Source organism: Pinus tabuliformis, chromosome 4_2 (genome assembly GCF_031772625.1).
Source record: "Pinus tabuliformis cultivar Carrire ecotype Pingquan chromosome 4_2, CPIR1, whole genome shotgun sequence".
Lineage (NCBI taxonomy): Eukaryota > Viridiplantae > Streptophyta > Pinopsida > Pinales > Pinaceae > Pinus > Pinus tabuliformis.
The window spans coordinates 693,438,530-693,459,982 of record NC_142304.1 but is presented as its reverse complement, the minus strand read 5'-3'; the positions used below and the strand labels follow the sequence as shown (position 1 = coordinate 693,459,982).

At 36.5% G+C, this 21,453-nt stretch overlaps 1 protein-coding gene and 1 pseudogene across 7 annotated transcripts; one reads left to right on the top strand and one right to left on the bottom strand.

Annotated features, from left to right (window-relative positions):
* Window positions 1-2,361: 2,361 nt before the first annotated feature.
* On the bottom strand, window positions 2,362-13,620 carry LOC149171380 (adenosine kinase 2-like). Of its 7 annotated transcripts, none has more exons than XM_089424059.1 (15): window positions 13,378-13,616; window positions 13,230-13,283; window positions 9,945-9,991; window positions 9,288-9,319; window positions 8,999-9,100; window positions 8,803-8,870; window positions 8,540-8,616; window positions 8,351-8,403; window positions 8,165-8,235; window positions 7,900-7,966; window positions 7,692-7,814; window positions 5,347-5,407; window positions 5,205-5,246; window positions 2,794-2,854; window positions 2,522-2,690 (listed from the first exon to the last, which is right to left on the bottom strand). In XM_089424059.1, the coding sequence occupies exons 1-15, from the start codon at window positions 13,458-13,460 to the stop codon at window positions 2,645-2,647; spliced, it is 987 nt and encodes a 328-aa protein (XP_089280185.1). In that variant the 5' UTR covers window positions 13,461-13,616; the 3' UTR covers window positions 2,522-2,644. The 7 variants fall into 7 exon arrangements, 5 of the variants coding, with proteins under 5 accessions (XP_089280184.1, XP_089280183.1, XP_089280185.1 ...); XR_016259023.1 differs by lacking the exon at window positions 2,522-2,690 and adding an exon at window positions 3,051-3,147 and having other exon boundaries at window positions 2,802-2,854; window positions 5,096-5,246; window positions 13,378-13,615; XM_089424061.1 differs by lacking the exon at window positions 2,522-2,690 and adding an exon at window positions 3,051-3,147 and having other exon boundaries at window positions 2,802-2,854; window positions 13,378-13,617.
* A 1,345-nt stretch (window positions 13,621-14,965) lies between these two features.
* Window positions 14,966-16,237, top strand: LOC149171379 (phospholipase A1-Igamma1, chloroplastic pseudogene; annotated as a pseudogene).
* The last annotated feature ends 5,216 nt before the right edge of the window (window positions 16,238-21,453 follow it).

Below are 21,453 nucleotides of genomic sequence, written 5' to 3'. Positions count from 1 at the left end.
TCTATGCAAACAAAAAATATTGGGGCTGCTATCCTTAAAATTGATTTAAAAAAGGCCTTCAACAGCCTCGACTGGAGCTACCTCAGATGTTTACTTATTAAAATCGGCCTGAATGACCTGTGCACAAAATGGATCATGGCGTGCGTGCAAGGTGTCAATTTCGCAATTCTCATTAATGGATTCCCTACAACTTTTTTTCGGGCTGAAAAGGGACTCCGTCAGGGGTGCTCATTATCTCCAATTTTATTCATCTTGGCCATGGATACCCTTAGTCTCCACATCAAAAGAGCGGTTGCTGCCGGAAAAAATTGGCCCCCTTGCCATCTCCAGAGGTAACTTTCACACGCACAACTTCTTTGTGGATGACGTTCTTCTGTTTGCTAGGCTTTGCAGACATACTTGGCAGATAATACATGAGATAATTCATTTATTTCAAAAGGCGACTGGCCTATTCATCAACGAAGGTAAATCCACTTTCCACTTTGGTAAGGTGAAAGAAGAGGAGATGGAATATATCACTCAGCTTTTTAACATACAGGCTATCTCCATAAAAGAGGGGCTAAAATATTTGGGATTTCATCTTAAACCCACGGGATATAATATTTCGGACTGGTCATGGATAACTGACAGATTCTATAAGAGAATATCAGGTTGGGAATTTAAATGCTTATCGCTTGCTGGCAGAATGATCTTAACACAGTCTGTCCTTGCGCAAATCAGTGTATATTGGACGCATTTATTTTACATCCCATCGGCTATAGTCAATAAATTGAACAGCTTAATGGCAACCTTCATCTAGGGGGGGAACAAGGAAAAGAGAAAATTCCATCTTACTAAATTGGAAAACATCTCCCTCCCAAAAAAGAAAGGTGGCTGGGGCATCATGAATCTGCGCCTCTTTGGCAGGGCTCTACTGTGCAAATCATTGTGGCGGGCGGTTTTTGGAAACAGCTTATGGAGTCAAGCTATTAAAATGAAATACCTTGGGAACAATGATATTTACTATTGGTACAGGAACAGTTTTAAATGGCCCTCTCAAGGTTCGGCGATCTGGCGAAGTTTTCAAAGGATTCTTCCTTTTTTCTGCAGGAACTTCATTTGGGCATTTCAAACTGGTAACAACATCCTTATAGGTGTTGATGCCATCAAGGGAGTTGATATGGATCCAATCTCCCCTCAGCTTCTTTCGCTCCTCCATCGGAAGGGCTTTTCTTCTGGGCACAGGTAATTGAAGGATGGAAGAACGCCATTCCGCAATGGAAAACTTGTAGAAAACTGGGCCTCGATGGAGTAATGGCTACACAATGGAATAGAATTATCTGCAATATGAGGAATGCAGGTTTTTACAGATCTGAGGACAGAGACTGCATAGAATGGCAGGCTAAGAAAGGCAGACCCCTTATATTGGTTAGAGACATATATCTCTCTTTGATAGAACTGCAAAGAGGATCCTCCCGGAAAATCTTTCCTCCCTCTCTATGGAAGGTAAGCTGCCCGCTAAAAATCATTTTGTTTTCGTGGCTAGTATTTCATAATAAAAATCTCACTTGGACAAATTTACAGAAAAGGTGCTGGCAGGGTCCAGCCATATGCATGATCTGTCTTGCCAACTCTGAAGATAACTTGCATATTTTTTTAAATTGCCCTCAATCTCTGTCTTTGTGGAGGCAATTAGCTTCATATTTTGGCTTTCCTGCAATTTCACATCCTTCCATTATAGAAGCATATGAATGGTGGGGTGCACAAAAATCTATCTGGCGTCCCATTCCATTAATCGTTTTCTGGTTCATATGGAAGTGGAGAAACAAAAGAATCTTCCAAAACAGCAAGGAGTCTTTCAGTCGTATTATGGATAAGGTTATTCCTTATTACTTCTCCATTCTACAAAACATGCCCCTACAGAAAAATCATCAGATGGCTGCCTCTGACGACCAGCAACTCTCAAATAACAAGGCAGAGGCCATGGCCCTGCATGGTCTGCTTTTATTCTGCACTTTCATGGATATAGGGCCTATTAATGTATATGGTGACTCGAAAATTATCATAGATCATGTGAAAGGCAATCATGCAATACAGATCGACAGCCTTACAGGGTGGCTAGCAAGGATAGCATCTCTATGGAAGCCCGCGACTTTCCCTATCTCTCATATAAAGCGCAATCAAAATGAGCAAGCAGATGTTCTGTCAAAGAAAGGAATGCATACTCCATTCGGTAAGTGGCACCTGTTTATCACTTTTGACCCCTGTACATATGTCATACAGCCCTTCTCTATGCCCGGCATATAAAGTCAACAATAACAGGTATGCTATAAGAGCCATATTTTCTGGAAATATCTCAGATCTGCTGGCATTCTACATATACCGGATAGTTAAATAATTTTGCTATGATGATATGAATACAAGATTCCCAAAAATATTGTAATATATAAATGAAAGATGTCTGCTGAAATGCGCTGGAAAAGAGGCCAATTCCGGGATTCATTACCCGCACTTCTTGTAATATTCAAAACTGTTTTTTTGAACATAAAAAAAAATAGGCCTACAGGCTTCGCTTCTCAGGAAATCTGGAACCAGATCGTTGGACGATCGTTGTATGATAACATTTGCCGCACAATTTCTACATTCGACACATTCCTTAACAGATTTACCTAGTACCAATTGAGCTAAAAAGCCTACTACAAATGCATCCCCTGCCAAAACAACAAAGAAAGGGAAGAGAATTCAGTATTTTCTTGTCTACACCTCCTATGTTTTGTAAACATTTAAGCATTAGACAAAAGAAAATATCCAAACCTGCTCCATTGGTATGAACAATATTTTCCTTCGGAATCAAAATCACTGGAAACAACGTAACCTGAAACGATAACAAATATGATGATCTCAGCATTTATAAAAAAAAAAAAACGAGGACACTCAGATAACGAGAACCATTTGTTTCTTGAAAGAAGAGAAAAGCACTTGATGCAAAATTTGTCTACTCGATAATTCTCATTAAAAGTGCCATGAAACTAAACATTAACAAATTAACAGCTAATACGCTCATGACAGACCAGCGAAGATATGTGGCAATTTAATTTTTAAACACCAGAAAGTCCCTTGGCAAATTACATGTGCATAGCTTCCTCCCTATCACGACTTGTGCCTCTCCTAATAAAAAATCAATTATAACAAAATATGATACAAGAAGCGAAACAAGAGATTGGTATAAATTATGGTAAGAAATAAATTCCTTACAATGATAAGAAAGAATAGTGAGATATAAGATATACATGAAGCCAAATAGTAAGATATAAATTCCTTACAATGATAAAAAAAAGTACACATCATTGGCACAATGGAACAGCAGAGAAGAAAGAGCAGAAGACTGTTCTATGATTTACCAATGGGCAATGACAATTTTTATCACTCCTAATAAAAAAACAATAAACAGACGCAACTGGTACATGAGAATAATAGAGTACAATTTTAATCTTGGTAAGATATAAATTACTTCCAATTATAAGAAAGAGTACATTCTTGGATATGATAGAGCAGCAAAGAAAAAACAGACGAAGAATGGTACATTGGTAGCAAGACAAAAATCCCTCACAAGGAGAAGAAAAAGTACATTATGTAATGTGCATAACTTCCTCTATATCACAACTTGTATCTCTCCTAATGAAAAATACACAACCAAAATTACATGCATGAAACAAAACAAAAGGGACTGGTAATATGAGTAAGATATAAATTCCTTCCAAGGAGAAGACGGAATACATTCTTGCCATGATAGAACACAGCAGACAAGAAACAGAAGAAGATTGGTTAAAGAGAAGTACTTACAAGGAGAAGAAAGAGTGAATAACCAATATGATTCCAAAATTATTACACGCACTCATTTCTGCTGTAGAGCACATTTTCTTTTTTTATTATTTGAATAGATATACAGGGAAAATATGAAAAACCAGAGCTCAATACATATATAAATAATCTGACTAATGACAGATCGAATGGTGAAACGTTTGCAGAGGCATCTCAAAATCAGCATTCAAGTGCAAATTTATTTTCAGCTTTAAACTAATACAGTTTGAGTATACTAACAAACTTGGGTTAACCGTTCTACTCAATTCTCCGTTACCAACAAACCCAAAATTCTCACGATACGGTTCTAAGGTCATCTGCTAAGGGTTCCCTTGAGGTTGGAGATTTATAGGGAGTCCAACCAGGCATCTATCACCTTCCGTCATGAATCGAGATGATGTTTCTGAGCTCTCTTATCATCCAGAATCAGAATGTAAAGATAAAGGTGATGGCTATGCCATGTCACAGACCATACTCTACATAGAGTTTGTCACAAATGTTGACTCCCATGGGGTTGCACAATTTTTACCAAGTAAGAACTCCAGACATCAACAACCTGCTCAGATACTTCGACTCATGACAGATCACATGATGAAATATTTGCAGAGGCATCTCAGAGTCAACACTGCTCAAAATCAGCGTTCTAGTGCAAATTTATTTTCAGTTTTAAAGTAGTACAATTTGGGTATGCTCACAAACTGGGGTTAACCTTTCTACTCAATTCTCCATTACCAACAACCCCAAAATTCTCACAATACGGTTCAAATAAGGTCATCATCTGCTAAGGGTTCCTTTACCAATAGAGATTTGTAGTAGACTCTAGAGTCCAACAAAGTCCTGGCAGACTATCTATCACCTTCTGTCATGAGTCGAGATGATGTTTCTGAGCTCTCTTATCATCTAGAATCAGTTTGTAAAGATAATGGTGATGGCCATGCCATGTCACAGACCATAATCTACATATTGTTTGTCACCAATGTTAACTCTCAAGGAGTTGCACAATTTTTACCAAGTAAGAACTCCAGAGTCCAGACATCAACAATCTCCTAAGAACTAGATTGAACTCATGTTATCCTTTAATCATAAGGGAAGGAAATCTAGAACCATAGACCAGAATTCAAGATTCCCAAAAATATTGTAATGTATAAATGAAAGATGTCTGCTGAAATGCGCTGGAAAAGAGGCCAATTCCGGGATTCATTACCCGCACTTGTTGTAATATTCAAAACTGTTCAAAAAAAAAAAAAAAGCCTACAGAAAGGCTTCGCTTCTCAGGAAATCTGGAACCAGATCGTTGGATTATCGTTGTATGATAACATTTGCCCCACAATTTCCACATTCAACACATTCCTTAACAGATTTACCTAGCACCAATTGAGCTAAAAAGCCTCCCACAAATGCATCCCCTGCCAAAACAACAAAGAAAGGGAAGAGAATTCAGTATTTTCTTGTCTACACCTATGTTTTGTAAACATTTAAGCATTAGACAAAAGAAAATATCCAAACCTGCTCCATTTGTATGAACAATATTTTCCTTCGGAATCAAAATCACTGGAGACAACGTAACCTGAAATGATAACAAATATGATGATCTCAGCATTTATAAAAAAAAAAAAAAGAGGACACTCAGATAACGAGAACCATTTGTTTCTCGAAAGAAGAGAAAAGCACTTGATGCAAAATTTGTCTACTCGATAATTCTCATTAAAAGTGCCATGAAACTAAACATTAACAAATTAACAGCTAATACGCTCATGACAGACCAGCGGAGATATGTGGCAATTTAATTTTTAAACACCAGAAAGTCCCTTGGCAAATTACATGTGCATAGCTTCCTCCCTATCACGACTTGTGCCTCTCCTAATAAAAATCAATTATAACAAAATAGGATACAAGAAGCGAAACAAGAGATTGGTATAAATTATGGTAAGAAATAAATTCCTTACAATGATAAGAAAGAGTAGTGAGATATAAGATATACATGAAGCCAAATAGTAAGATATAAATTCCTTACAATGATAAAAAAAAGTGCACATCATTGGCACAATGGAACAGCAGAGAGAAGAAAGAGCAGAAGACTGTTCTATCATTTACCAATGGGCAATGACAATTTTTATCACTCCTAATAAAAAAACAATAAACAGACGCGACTAGTACATGAGAATAATAGAGTACAATTTTAATCTTGGTAAGATATAAATTACTTCCAATTATAAGAAAAAGTACATTCTTGGATATGATAGAACAGCAAAGAAAAAACAGACGAAGAATGGTACATTGGTAGCAAGACAAAAATCCCTCACAAGGAGAAGAAAAAGTACATTATGTAATGTGCATAACTTCCTCTGTATCACAACTTGTATCTCTCCTAATGAAAAAAATACAACCAAAATTACATGCATGAAACAAAACAAAAGGGACTGGTAAAATGAGTAAGATACAAATTCCTTCCAAGGAGAAGACGGAATACATTCTTGCCATGATAGAACACAGCAGACAAAAGAAACAGAAGAAGATTGGTTAAAGAGAAGTACTTACAAGGAGAAGAAAGAGTGAATAACCAATATGATTCCAAAATGATTACACGCACTCATTTCTGCTGTAGAGCACATTTTCTTTTTTTATTATTTGAATAGATATACAGGGAAAATATGAAAAACCAGACCTCAATACATATATAAATAATCTGACTAATGACAGATCGCATGGTGAAATGTTTGCAGAGGCATCTCAAAATCAGCATTCAAGTGCAAATTTATTTTCAGCTTTTAATACAATTTGAGTATACTAACAAACTTGGGTTAACCGTTCTACTCAATTCTCCGTTACCAACAAACCCAAAATTCTCACAATACGGTTCTAAGGTCATCTGCTAAGGGTTCCCTTAAGGTTGGAGATTTATAGTGGAGTCCAACAAAATCCTGGCAGGCATCTATCACCTTCCGTCATGAATCGAGATGATGTTTCTGAGCTCTCTTATCATCCAGAATCAGAATGTACAGATAAAGGTGATGGCTATGCCATGTCACAGAACATACTCTACATAGAGTTTGTCACAAATGTTGACTCCCATGGGGTTGCACAATTTTTACCAAGTAAGAACTCCAGACATCAACAACCTGCTCAGATACTTCGACTCATGACAGATCACATGATGAAATATTTGCAGAGGCATCTCAGAGTCAACACTGCTCAAAATCAGTGTTCTAGTGCAAATTTATTTTCAGCTTTAAAGTAGTACAATTTGGGTATGCTCACAAACTGGGGTTAACCTTTCTACTCAATTCTCCATTACCAACAACCCCAAAATTCTCACAATACGATTCAAATAAGGTCATCATCTGCTAAGGGTTCCTTTAACAATAGAGATTTGTAGTAGACTCTAGAGTCCAACAAAGTCCTGGCAGACTATCTACCACCTTCTGTCATGAATCGAGATGATGTTTCTGAGCTCTCTTATCATCTAGAATCAGTTTGTAAAGATAATGGTGATGGCCATGCCATGTCACAGACCATAATCTACATATTGTTTGTCACCAATGTTAACTCTCAAGGAGTTGCACAATTTTTACCAAGTAAGAACTCCAGAGTCCAGACATCAACAATCTCCTAAGAACTAGATTGAACTCATATTATCCTTAATCATAACGGAAGGAAATCTAGAACCATAGACCAGAATGTATTTGGTTGAATATAGAAGGAATGTTGCAAGAACCAACACTTCCCAAGCACCAACACTTCATTATCAACCACTGAAACTTTTAGCCTCTTCCAGTACAATATTCAAGAAAAAATTTCTCTTAGTCTCAATGTCAGCTATAAACAAAAGACAAAAGATCAAAAATAATTACCTTTCCAGCTTTTGCAACGACTACTGGATCTGCACCTTGTGTAATAACAGCTATCCTCTTGTGAGTTCCAGTTGCCTTTGGCAGTGCTGACATCTTTAGGGCTATTTCTTCAACATTGTCAGTCTAGAAAATTCAAAAGATTTAGAAAACATCTACTCCATTCAAGTTCAGAAGTATATTGGTCAGAAATTAAGATCACATAATTTACCTCCCACCGTTGCACCTTTGCAAAAGTCCTTGCTTCAGTCTCATCTCCAAAAACATAATCCATATACCTGAGGTAAAATTGCCAGATATCATGAAACATTTCAAACAGTATAATAAATATAAGTTATAACAGAGGGAATTCGGATATCATAGAAGAAAGAAGCCAAATCAACTTGGTATGAAAATAGAAATGTTTTAAGTTCTATCTGCGTAATCATCTGCTATCTAGATATCAGACTAAAACAATGCAAGGAAGTAGGTCTTACGGAAAAACTTTCATCCATGCCTCAGTAAAACATTCACAGATATAAGGAGATGCAAGATTCATCATAAATATCTGCACGACATGAGATACAAGACCATTTGGCATGGACATTGTTAGTTTGCCAAATAGCCAATAACACAATAACCCCTCTGCTTCCAGATACCAAAGTGATTACAATACACTTTACCTTCCCTTTCTGAGCTGCATGTTCAGCCACAAGTTGAATCGACTCAGGCGAGACTGTAAGGAAAAAGCCAGCAATATAAAAGAACTTGGCCTTCTCAACAAACAATAATTTCCTTTTAAACTTAGAGCTAAGTAAAGCCTAAGCATTGAGAAAATAACTTAAAAGAGAGCAAAAACTTCAGTACATTACCTAAAGCCCAGTTTTCGGGTGATTTCAAGTGTTCTGATTTGTAGCAATTTGTTGCTAACAAATTTACAACCACTGACCTGAACATTACAAGGTTAATATTTAAACGAGTCAAGAGAGAAAAACCTGACGAGAACAGCTGGCAATGAAGCGAATATTATATGCATAGGTCAAGAAACTCAGGTATCTGGGGGTGTCAGTGACAAAAGAACTAGTACACTGTACAATACAATAACACACTGTTAAGAGACATTTTCAGTGCTCACCTTTCACCCCCAACGATACGAACAGCACATGTACCAGTTGGTTTTGTTTCATCCTCATAATAATGCACCTGTATGAAACACAAAATACAGTTTCTCATACCAGTGATTATTCAGGGAAAGAGTACTTTTGCAAATATTGGCCAAATGAAAATATAAAGCAATGAAAACGAACTATACTGAAGATAATGGAAGTTACATTGACTCCAGGGGCTTTCGAATTTTTCTTCATCTCTGCCCCAAACTTGTCCTTGCCAATGCACCCAATGTAGCTTGTTGCAAGGGGAACTTTGAGGATCCACTATAAAATATGCCCCAAATTTGTCCTTACCAATGCACCCAATGTAGCTTGTTGCAAGGGGAACTTTAAGGATCCACTATAAAATATAATCCACAGAAAATAACCTGATCAGACGTGAAGAGAACTAATAGCATTTGTATTAAATGATAGAAACAAGTCAATTTCAAGTAAAGAAATAAATGTTTACCTGTGCAACCTTGATAGAGTAAAGTGTGGCCCCTGCATTTCAGGGCAGGGGCCACACTTTAGTCTATCAAAGTTGCACAGGTAAACATTTATTTCTTTACTTGAAATTGACTTGTTTCTATCATTTAATTCAAATGCTATTAGTTCTCTTCACGTCTGATCAGATTATTTTCTGTGGATTATATTTTATAGTAGATCCTCAAAGTTCCCCTTCAACGAGCTACATCGGGTGTATTGGCAAGGACAAGTTATGGTCTCCTTTGTCTTCAGCGGTTAATAATGTCTTCTCTACGCACAGTTAGACTATTTTAGACTCAATCTCTCATGGCTGTCAGTTTTCTTTTGGCATGCTCTGCTGATGCCCATCTGTATGGCTTTTGCTTATTTTTTGTGACAGTTTCTTCATCCCCTTGCACAGTTTCACCTATATGAGAGATAGACCTTTTAATGTAATGGTACATAATGCTATGTTTATATTTCTGAAATAAATACAATTATGCTTTTTCGATCTGAAAAAAGTGTGGCCCCTGCATTTCATACAATGATAGCAAACCAGAAAAGAGGTATTAGTCACTCCGAAAGAAACACTAGTATTTCAAACCTATCGAAATCCATAATATCATTTTTAATATGGCAACAATTTGATCGGATACCACACCTCTTGCGATGTACTCAACATTTTCTTTATCAGCAAGCTCTTGATACCTGATTCAATCACAAACAGAGCAATTAAACTTTTAAGAAACATTATGTATTTCTACAACAATTCAAGAGAAAAACTACTATATAAACTCAACAAAAAAATCAAAGACAAGAACTTAATGCCAGGTAGACTATATGCATGCACCCATACATACATTATAGCATGCTACAGATGAGATGGATTGTGGCATGAGGAATGACAATACAAACATCGTCATAAAGAAAGGGAAAATATGTTTGCCAACGGTTTGGTATAATGATTTGTATTGAAGATAAAGATCCGATGAAGTTCAAAAATGACATAAACACAAATGAGGAACAGTGACTCACATCAAAGGCAATAGGTGGATTACAGAAAAGAATTTCCTTGAAAGATAATTTTATTGTCCAACAAATCACCACCAAAAGTAGGTCAGTGAGACTCTAGACTTTAGACCACTGTTGATAATATCGGCGATATATCGGCGATATTCGGAAATATCGCGATATTTTCGGCAAAACGATATATCGCCGAGAAAATATCGCGATATTTTCTGTTTTGAAAATATTGCGATATTTTGAAAATATCGGCTATATTTAAAAATTTGAAAAAATTATTTTTTATGCTTGCCGATATTTGCCGATATTTTGGCCGATATTTTCGCCGATATTGCCGATAAGATATTTTTTGGACCCTCGCCGATATTTTGCCGATACCGATATTTTCAACACTGCTTTAGACTATGTTACTACAGTTATTAGTACTATGGTTATTTTTGGACTCTTGGACTCTAGAGTCAATTTAGGGCCTCTTTGTTGATGTATTTTGGTTCAAAGATGTATTGCATTGGGCGTTATATGCACTCTCACTTGCTATTTTTGTTAGAAATCTGATAAATATGAATTCTGAATGGGATCTAAAATTCTACTTTTTCCATATGAAGTCCAATGAGGTTGGATCCTCTCAAACATCCTAAAACAACTAATGCTGATATTAAAAATTTAAGTAAAAGGATAGAAAAGGAAAGATAAAGAGTATGTAAACTTTTGCTTTCAGAATTTAATATTACTTTTACTCTAAGTTTAATATTGCCATTAATTACTAGGGTCAAGTTTTGTAGGGCATGGTTTTTAGCCGTGTCATACAACATTGTACTGAACCGGCTAGTTCTCCATGAAACCAATTAGTTAAGCGCTTTAAGGCCAATTTCATATCGAACCGGTTCTAGTCCGGTTGTGATAACATTGATCATGGGAGGGAGTGTGGAGAGAGTAGTGGGGAGCATGGTGGAACAAGGTGGAGGATGACAGAGTATGGAACTCCCAACAAAGGTATGCCCTAGAATTAAACCTACACAAGGGCCCCCACTTTTTTTTAAAAGGCCTTCTTCATTTTCAAGGAAGGAGAATCGCAAGAGCATGGGAGTCGTGTGGCAACAGCACGCAGGGACGAGCATGGGAGAATCATGGGGGAAGTATAGGGAGATTTAAACCTACTCAAGGACCCCCACTTTTTTTAAAGGCTTTCCTCCTCATTTTCAGGGATGGAGAATCACAAGAGCATGGAGGTAGCGTGGCAAGAGAACACAGGGACAAGCATGGGAGGATCATGGGGGGAGTGTGGGGAGAGTGACAAGGAGCATTTTTGGAGCACGAAAGGGAGTGTGGAACTCCCAACTGAGGTAGGGACAATCATAGGACCTGGGATCATTCTCCCTGGGCATTCTTGTGCAGAGCACAATTATGGACAAGGAGCATCCCCTAGTAGGACACTTCCAATATGAGTAAGAAAATATATAAAACCTTAGAACAAAACCACAAGAAGCTAAGAAACTAGTCCAAGACAAAACAAAAAAAATGACAGACATAGAATAAAATGAGTACATAAGTGAAATCTCCATCTCACTAAGTACCTAGAAAGACAAGTGTAAAAACAAGGGTAAATAAATAAGGCTGGCTGGCATGGATCCATTTTAACCCTAGATCTATGAAACACTGAAAGGGATCAAACCCCTTGAGGTGCAAACCTTGAGTTTTTGTATTATTGAAAAGTTTGCACATTGAGAAATTTGATTCCCCTTAAAAATCGATAGATCCAGGATTGAGATGGATCTATGCAAGTGTAGAGGCAGCTTGCAACTCAGAGACAGCAGAAAACTTCGCAAATAAACAACAAGGAAAATATACTAAATTTCACCCCAAAAAAAATCCTTTTTCCCAAGTCAAACTCTTCGTGTCTAAAAAGCTTGCCAAATACTCGCATGGGAAAACCAATGACTCAGGCCAGTTTTAGTGTGGCCCCGTTGATTCAGCCTGGTCTTCACATGGACCAGGTACCACTTGAGAGTCCAAATTATAATCAACAAAGTACTGCTATGAAAAAGTGCTCAAATTATACAAAATAGAATAAGGATTCAAAAATCTCCTTAATTGCTAGCAATAATAATCAAACTAATATGATGACTGTCAGACCTGACTTTCATGACAATATGTAGCAGTGGTCCAACAGTAAAACTTATGTTACATGTAAGATCTCAATAGCAAGCCATATACAAGTACTTGAAGACTAAAATTACCGAACTGGTCAGGAGCACCAACATCTAGAACAAAGTAGGTTACAAGAGATTGTCCAAAATGATTGGCAGAATGGGAAATAACCACCAAAGAACGAACACTTCAAGCATGGGTAGATAACCAGGGCATTGGTCCATTGATGAGATCAAGGGTGTGTTAAGCAGAATCCACCGGGGCTGCCTTTTTGCCTGGATCTGCCCCACCAAACTGTATCAGTTTCAAAGGAGTAAAACCCAATGCAAGGCCCAGGCTATATTTTGGTAGAATAGCAACCTCTTGGACTGGGCAGCCCCTTTTGGGGTATGTTTCTCAAATCACTTGTAGAAAACACATTCCAAGATGATGGGGTAAAATCAAGATCACTCAAAAATTCGGGGAATGGTACCTGATGGGATCAAGGGAGTGTTACGCTGTCAACCAGCGTTATATTTTCAACCAGATCGGCAACACCCAAATAGTATTAGTTTCAAAGAGATGAAGCCAACTGCGAGCCCTGCACAATTTTGGCAGAATAGCTACCTCACGGACCTGGCCCGTAGCACCTTGGCAGAAGGAAGTCTGCTCTAAACAGGGCAGCAACCTTTGGGAATTGTTTCTTAAAGCACTTCCAAAAAAAAATCCTGGACGAGGGTGTAAAATCAAAGTACTAAGAGACTAGAGGAATAATAGTAGCAAACTAAGAACGTACATTGGATCGTGCTGTGGCGTTGCCAATATCGAGTTGTTGAGCTTCACATCGTATCTGGAACAAAACCAATCAAAACATATTAGTATTCACTGTATTTGCAGAATCTAAACCCTAAAACCCAGAAGTTTTCAAGTCAGAAAACGCTCACTTTTTCAAAAACTCCTCGTCTACAACAGCAGAGATGTCCAACAAGGGGTTGTCCATACCGAAGAGCACACCTTCCGTAGCCATTTCCTGCCTCTTGGTAGAATCGACTTCTGTGTTTCTTTTAAGAATCGATCACGAGACGCCTGCCTGCTATGAAGAATTTGATGGGCTAGCTTCACTACTTATTTTTTTCTTCGCATGAAATGACTCGATCACATTTTATTATTGTTCTAATTTTTATGGTGCAAGTCCGTAAAAGTTTACCATATTTATTTTATTATGGTTATTATGTTGGGGAAGTTGTGAAAATTCTCCAATATTTAAAATTAATAATTTAATTTTAAATACATATTGGGAAAATTAATTTTTTTTTTATTTTAATATATGATAAATTAATTTTATTAATAAAATTAATTTAAATAAAATATATATAATATATTTGTTTTTGCTTAAGTTAATTAAAAATGGTTGTGGAAATGAAGTCTTATTAAATCAGAAGTCTCGAGTTTAAATCTTGTATTATAGCTCATCTCGGATTTAAGTCTTGTACTATACCCAATCAAAATGAAAAATTAAATATAAAAAAAATATAATCTTACCAAACTTATCTAAAAAAATAAAAAATATATATCCAAAATCTTTTTCACAATATTATATCTCATCAAAATTAAAAACAAATCATCTATTTTTATAATATTACTTAATACTATATTCTATGTAACACGAGGTATTACAATCTAACTACAATTTTACCTTTTATTTACAATTAAAAGAAATAAATAAATATCCAAGACAGCAATTTCAACATCATTCTAATCTCTCCCACCTTCTGGACTTTTTTCCCTTATTATATCTTCCTTTCTATGGCGCGCAGTGAGGATTGTTTACACTGTGCTGACCTTCAAGCTAAGCTTGAAGAAATAAGGACTCAGCAGTCACTGATAGAGGAAAAGCAGGGTCTGCTAGCTGCAAGATTAGAAGAGCACGACAGGCGCCTTGATGAGCACAGTAGGAGACTTTATGAACAGGACCGCATCAATACTGAGAAGTATAAAGCAGAAATCCAGCTCTTCATGCATAGGGTGTCCTCCCTCCAAGAGCAATTTGAGCAGCTCTCAAACCGCTGTGGCCATGTCGAGGAATCGCTCTCCACTCTGAAATTCTGGCTGGAAAAGCACACCATCGCCACCAGCTCCTCCAGTGCAAATCATGGAGCCAAAGATGAGAAGCCAGAAGAATCAACAGCAAGACACATACAACACATAATGATTGACTGAATGAATTTCAAATGTATTTTTCTGTTATCTTCCTTTATTAGAATCTATACTAGCGCTATCTCTAGCAGTAGTAGGAAAAAAAGTAATCTAAGGATCAAGGGGGCAGCCTCATTTTGTAAACCCCTTGCCTCCTCTCAGTCTGCGCAATTTATGTACAAGAGGATTCTACATCCTCGTTTTTTTTCAGAATATAATATATAGCAACCGACCATTTCAAAAAAAAAAAAGAAATAAATAAATAAATCGTTTCATTATATTAAAAAAACAAATATCTTAATATTAATATTTTTACGTCGTAAGGCGTTTCCCTCTGAAATGAACTCTCCAAACTGTTGTCGTGTCAAAATATGTGCCATTCGATTTGGTTGTTAGACGATTGGGTAATCATTAACCGTTGATTTGAATTGAGCAATGCCAGCCGCAATGCTCCATACGAACCATCAACCGTCTTTCAATAAGATGTTCCACAAGGTGGGGCTGGACAACACGGGTTACAACATCACCAAGTATCTCTACGCCATGTCGGACATTCACCTCCCTAAATGGTTCGGCCGCCCATCTTCCATGGACGACAATACATGGAGCAGGGACTCCAACTGGATTGGATACGTTGCAGTGAGCACAGACGAGAAGGTGAGGCGCCTGGGGAGGCGAGACATCATGGTGGTGTGGAGGGGGACTGTGACGCAGCTCGAGTGGATGGAGGATTTTCAGGATATTCTCCATCCCCTCGGAGAGGTAGGCAGCCTGCACGAGAATTCATCAGTGAAGGTGGAGCGAGGGTTTCTGAGCATATATACCTCGAAGGACCACAACATGGGATACAACAAGCTCAGCGCGTCCGAGCAGGCAATGAAGGAGCTCGGCCGCCTGGTGGATGTGTATACGCAGAAAGGAGAAGACGTGAGTATCACCATGACCGGCCACAGCCTCGGCGGTGCCCTCGCTCTGCTTAGCACTTACGAGGTCGCAGCAAAGGGCCTCAATTCGCTAAAAACCGATCCCGACAAGAACGTCCCTGTGACTGTGTTCTCTTTCGGAGCTCCAAGAGTGGGCAACTGGGCTTTCAAAGACAGATTGGAGGCTATGGGGGTTAAGGTTCTGCGCGTGGTGAGCGAACAGGACATGGTTCCCAAGATGCCCGGGATCATCTTCAACGAAGGGATGGAAAAATTCGAGCGATTGATGAAGCCGTTGCTTGACCGTTTCCCCTGGACATACGCTCACATTGGAGTGGAAATCAAGTTGGATCACGGACGTTCACCTTCTCTGAAACCAAATCTCGACCCTGCAGATTATCACAACCTGGAGGGATATCTTCATTTGTTGGATGGGTACGAGAGCTGGTGCGCCCCATTCCGATCAGGGGATGCCAAACGAGACGTGGCGTTGGTGAACAAGGCTTCAGACATGCTGAGGCCAAAGTTAATGGTGGCGGGGAACTGGTATCAATTGGAGAACAAGGACCTCGTCCGCAACTCGTATGGAAGATGGGTGCAGCCTGAACGAGAAGCCGAGGATATCCCATCTCCTAACCACGTACTAGTGCAAGAGTCTCTGGGTTTCGAGGTTCCAATACAGTGAATGTGTACAGATCAATGTGTGAAAGTAATGCATTTTCGCTATTTTTTATATATAAAAAGAGTATCTTAGTTTTTAGGAATACATTTTTCAAGACTCTGACTAGTAAGGCATGTTGGAACTAAAAAGCGAAACAAATTCTCAATCTGTCAATATGATCTTTCAAAAGAAAATATAGTTGTCACAGACATGAACAGTGCTACTAAAGAGCATATTAACTCTCAAATATTCAAAGAAAAATTTAGAAAATATGAAAGTTGCAGCATATTAACTTTCGAATATTCAAAATCTAAGTTCTGAAAAATTTAGAAAATATGAAAGCTGTCGTAGTAGACCCTGCTGTCTTGTATATATGAAGCTTAGGAGATGACTCCAGGTGTTCCAATCACACCTTTTTTGGAAAGCATATCTGTAATATGGTTTTGCAATGTGTGTAAAGCATATCTGTAATATGGTTTTCGTTTCAAGAAAATGTGTGCAAATGAGATGTGCTGAAAGGTAAATTTTATGTATTTAATACGTTTCATCCCATATGACATCACTGGAGGCCGAAAGCAATTGAGCCTTTTTATCCCATCAATGCAACTTTTTAAATCCCCAAATACCTGAATATCTTTGATGTTGAGCCACTGAAAAAAGTATAAAAAACTCGAGATGCAATAATTTCTGCCCAGTTATTAGTACCCTACCACCTTAAAAACATGTTTATGTTATATATATGGTCGTAGTACCAGCTGAGATATGTCAAAATAATAATATGGTATAAAAACTCTTATAAAGGTTCATCGTTGTGTGTATGAAAGATATATAATTTATCAATTATGTTGAACATATAAAAACCAGTCACAAAGTTTATAATATAGAGAAAATAAGATTGTCCTCCTGATAATCCACAATCAAAGAAAAAGCATGTAAATTGCTTTGAAGAAAAACCGACTTTATTACATTCTTTGAAGAAAAACTGATTTTATTACATTGCTCCGAGAATTGTTTAGTTTTTAGGAATACATTTTTCGAGACTCTGACTAGCAATGCATGTTGGAACTAAAAAGCGAAACAAATTCCAATTATTTACAGTCTGTCAATATGATCTTTCAAAAGAAAATATAGTTGTTACAGACATGAACAGTGCTACTAAAGAGCATATTAACTCTCAAATATTCAATGAAAAATTTAGGAAATATAAAAGTTGCAGCATATTAACTTTCGAATATTCAAAATCTAAGTTCTGAAAAATTTAGAAAATATGAAAGCTGCCGAAGTAGACCCTGCGGTCTTGTATATATGAAGCTTAGGAGATGACTCCAGGTGTTCCAATCACACCTTTTTTGGAAATCATATCTGTAATATGGTTTTGCAATGTGTGTAAAGCATATCTGTAATATGGTTTTCGTTTCAGGAAAATGTGTGCAAATGAGATGTGCTGAAAGGTAAATTTTATGGATTTAATACGTTTCATCCCGTATGACATCACTGGAGGCCAAAAGCAATTGAGCCTTTTTATCCCATCAATGCAACTTTTTAAATCCCCAAATACCTGAATATCTTTGATGTTGAGCCACTGAAACAAGTATAAAAAACCCCATATGCAATAATTTATGCCCAGTTATTAGTACCCTACCACCTTAAAAACATGTTTATGTTGTATAATACCCTACCACCTTAAAAACATGTTTATGTTGTATATATGGCCGTAGTACCAGCTGAGATATGTCAAAATAATAATATGGTATAAAAAACTCTTATAAAGGTTCATAGTTGTGTGTATGAAAGATACATAATTTATCAGTTTTGTTGAACATATAAAAACCAGTCACAAAGTTTATAATATAGAGAAAATAAGATTGTCCTCCTGATAATCTGCAATCAAAGAAAAAGTATGTAAATTGCTTTGAAGAAAAACTGACTTTATTACATTCTTTGAAGAAAAACTGATTTTATTACATTGTTCCGAGAATTGTTGATCCTTTTGTTTAAATAGCCTTGTTGTGCCTTTGTCCATTTGAATTGGATGTGGAGGAATTGTTTGGATGGCCAAAAGTGGTCGGAATCTGGGCAAAATAATTTCAAAAAATCTTGTAGATGCAGTGTTTGAATTTTATTTTTGATAGTAGAAATAGATTCAGCACCATCAAAAACATCTAGGACACTTAAAATTTTGAAATTTAACAACTATAACTTGGATTTACAAAAATCTTTACCACATATTTTCTAAATATAAACTAAATTTCCATAACAATCCAGACAATTCCTCAGCTAGTTAAACTATGGCATTTAGATTTGTTCTTACACAATTCATGGATCCTTTGATTCTATGAATGTGATGAAAACTGATAGGAGAGAAATGCATGAGATTTGAAATCATATTTTGATATATTGATAACAAGGTGTAGTTTCTTATTTCGAATGTTCCATTAATCAATCTATAATAAGTTTGGAATTTCTAGGTGATATTTTTTTCCTTTGCCATTCAGATATTTAGAGAAAATAATTGTGGATAATTGTTTCACATTGTATCTATATTTACACAGAATAAAAATTGGAGTATGAATTGTTTATAAAAATTCAGCCTCCCATCCATCCTTTTGATGTGTCTCGTCACGCGGCTCTATTTTTAGTTTTACTTTACATATTTATTGCCTAACATATTTATTTCTTTACATATTTATGTCGTAAGGTGTTTCCCTCTGAAATGAACTCTCCAAACTGTTGTCGTGTCAAAATATGTGCCATTCGATTTGGTTGTTAGACGATCGGGTTATCATTAACCGTTGATTTGAATTGAGCAATGCCAGGCATGACGGTCCATACGAACCATCAACCGTCTTTCACATGTTGCAGGCAATGATAGCAAAACTCGCCATATTTTGTGCCTGCCGGGAGCAAAAGAGAGGCTCAGACTCTTCAAAGCCGACCTTCGCCAAGAGGGAAGCTTCCATGCTGCCGTTGAGGGTTGTGAGTACGTTTTTCATTTGGCAACTACAATGGATTTGGCCATTGAAGCACAGGTATTTTTTTAACAACCACCCGAATGCACAACTTCCGGAAACAACGAATTTATTACTGGATTTTGACCCCTTTTTTGGATATAAATTTTCCCTTTTAATGTACTTTTTCTTCAGACACAGACGAATGTTATCGAAGCTGAGGTGAATGGTACTCTTGATATTTTGAGGACTTGCAGTCAGGCAAAGTCTGTGAGGCGTGTAATTTACACATCATCCATAACTGCAGCCTCGCCACTTAATGAAGATGGCGAATTCAGGGACTGCCTCGATGAATCTTGCTGGACCCCAATCGATATCATGAGACGTGAAAAGCCTATTTTCTGGGTAAGTTCGTTGTTACTACTCACTTCAAAGATTTGTATTAAAAGATCCGTAAGTTTATTTTAACTTCAAATATAATCAATCTAGATTTATTAGGGTTAGGGTCCAGAAGATCAAGTTTATGAGTTGTAAAGTTGCATGCTCATAATAGATTTAGAATTAGATAAATGTAGACCGCTTTAAAAAGTGATGAAATCCCAAATAATTTTCATATTCCACTGTAAAATGAGCTTCTTAACACAATCTCTTACCCAACACAATCATTATTTTGACTCGACTGTAAAATGAGCTTCTCAACCATTATTTTGAAATTACTTTGAAATGCAAATCTCTTGATATTTAGAAAAATGTAATTTACATTTTTATCTTGTCAAAACAATAAGGAGTAACGAATCACTTGATTTTAAGATGTATTATGTAGCAAAAACATTGGCAGAGCAAGCAGCTATTCAATATGGGTCAGAGGATCATGGTATTGAAGTAGTGACGATAGCTCCAACTATAGTTGCAAGACCTTTTCTTACACCCACACTTCCGGCCAGCATTGAACAAGCGTTGCCATTCGTCACACGTATGGTATGCGTTCATTAGATATTTGATCTTATTTTTGTAAATTTTCATGGCTTGGTGTTTCTCTTATGGATTGTTTTATTTCTTTGAGTTTAGGTTGATTATGGATTCTCTGTATCTCATGGGTATAAGCATAGTTTTGTTTCATATCAATAAGATACATGAAATCTGAAATCAATATAAAAATGTTCATTTCATCTAATCTTATATTAAAGTCGCATCTCTGTATCAATGTTGAACATTTTGATTCTCAGTATCCAATGGGTAAGAGCATAATTTTGAGATTTGCCATTAACAGAAAAATGCCCATTTTTTCTGTTCTTATATTAATGTTCACATCTCTCAGGCAACGCTGAACATTTTGAATGGTTAAGGGAGCTTCATGATATCATGGGTTCCATTTTATTAGTCCACACTGAGGATGCTTGTAATGCTCACATATTCTTGATGGAGCATCCCTCTGCGAGAGGTCGATATATATGTTCTTCTCCACCTCTCACTCTGCGAGAAATGGAGGATTTCTGTGCTAAACGTTATCCACAATTCTCCCTCCCACTCAAGTAATCAATTACTTCATATTTTGTTTAGTTTGTTTATTCCATTTCTAAATAAATATTCTCAAAAAGTCATTCGCTTATTTGGGAATTTGAATCGCATATTTCATATCAAAGACAATGTTCTTAATGGTGTGCCCTTTCCCTCAAGAAATTTGCTGGACATCGGGTTCACTTACCAGTATGGATTAGCAGAAATTTTAGGTGATAACATTGAATTTGCAAGGAAGATAGGCCCGCTACCCTGAACATGTAAGTGCCAAGGATGTTTGGTTGGTTGACGATGAGATAAATAAAATGGTTGGATATTTTGTGGTTTGTATCAAAAACGTGTTTCTTAAATGAACCTTAACTTTGAATTTATAGACTATAAAGGGATTATTTTCTTTTAAATATCTTTGTTTTATTAAATTTAAAGGTATCAAAAATATGAATATTTTAATCTAATTTAAAACTAATTATATTATTCTTAATTTAATTAAAGTAAATTTAATTATTAATTACATTATTAATATGGAACATCCCAATATTATTTTATATGTGAATATGGATTTTTAAAATTTAAAATTTATGTGAATGTGGATTTTTAATGTGATTTTATTTAATATATAATATATATGTGATTATAACCAAAAAAAATATTTAAATGTTATTTTTATAATATATATAATTTAATTTAATTATTTAATTTAGTATGGAGTAGATTTGTAGGTATTAGATTTTTTAAATGTGAGATGTGTAAGAGTTAAATATGTGAATATTTTAT

Bases quoted from the DNA above. Each gene is read 5' to 3' on its own strand.
- LOC149171380 (XM_089424057.1), bottom strand. From the start codon at position 13,460: ATGGCTACGGAAGGTGTGCTCTTCGGTATGGACAACCCCTTGTTGGAC. The intron at 13,284-13,377 runs GTGAGCGTTTTC...GTTTTGTTCCAG, and splicing joins GACGAGGAGTTTTTGAAAAA to ATACGATGTGAAGCTCAACA. The intron at 8,236-8,350 runs GTAAAGTGTATT...CATGTCGTGCAG, and splicing joins ATGCAGCTCAGAAAGGGAAG to ATATTTATGATGAATCTTGC.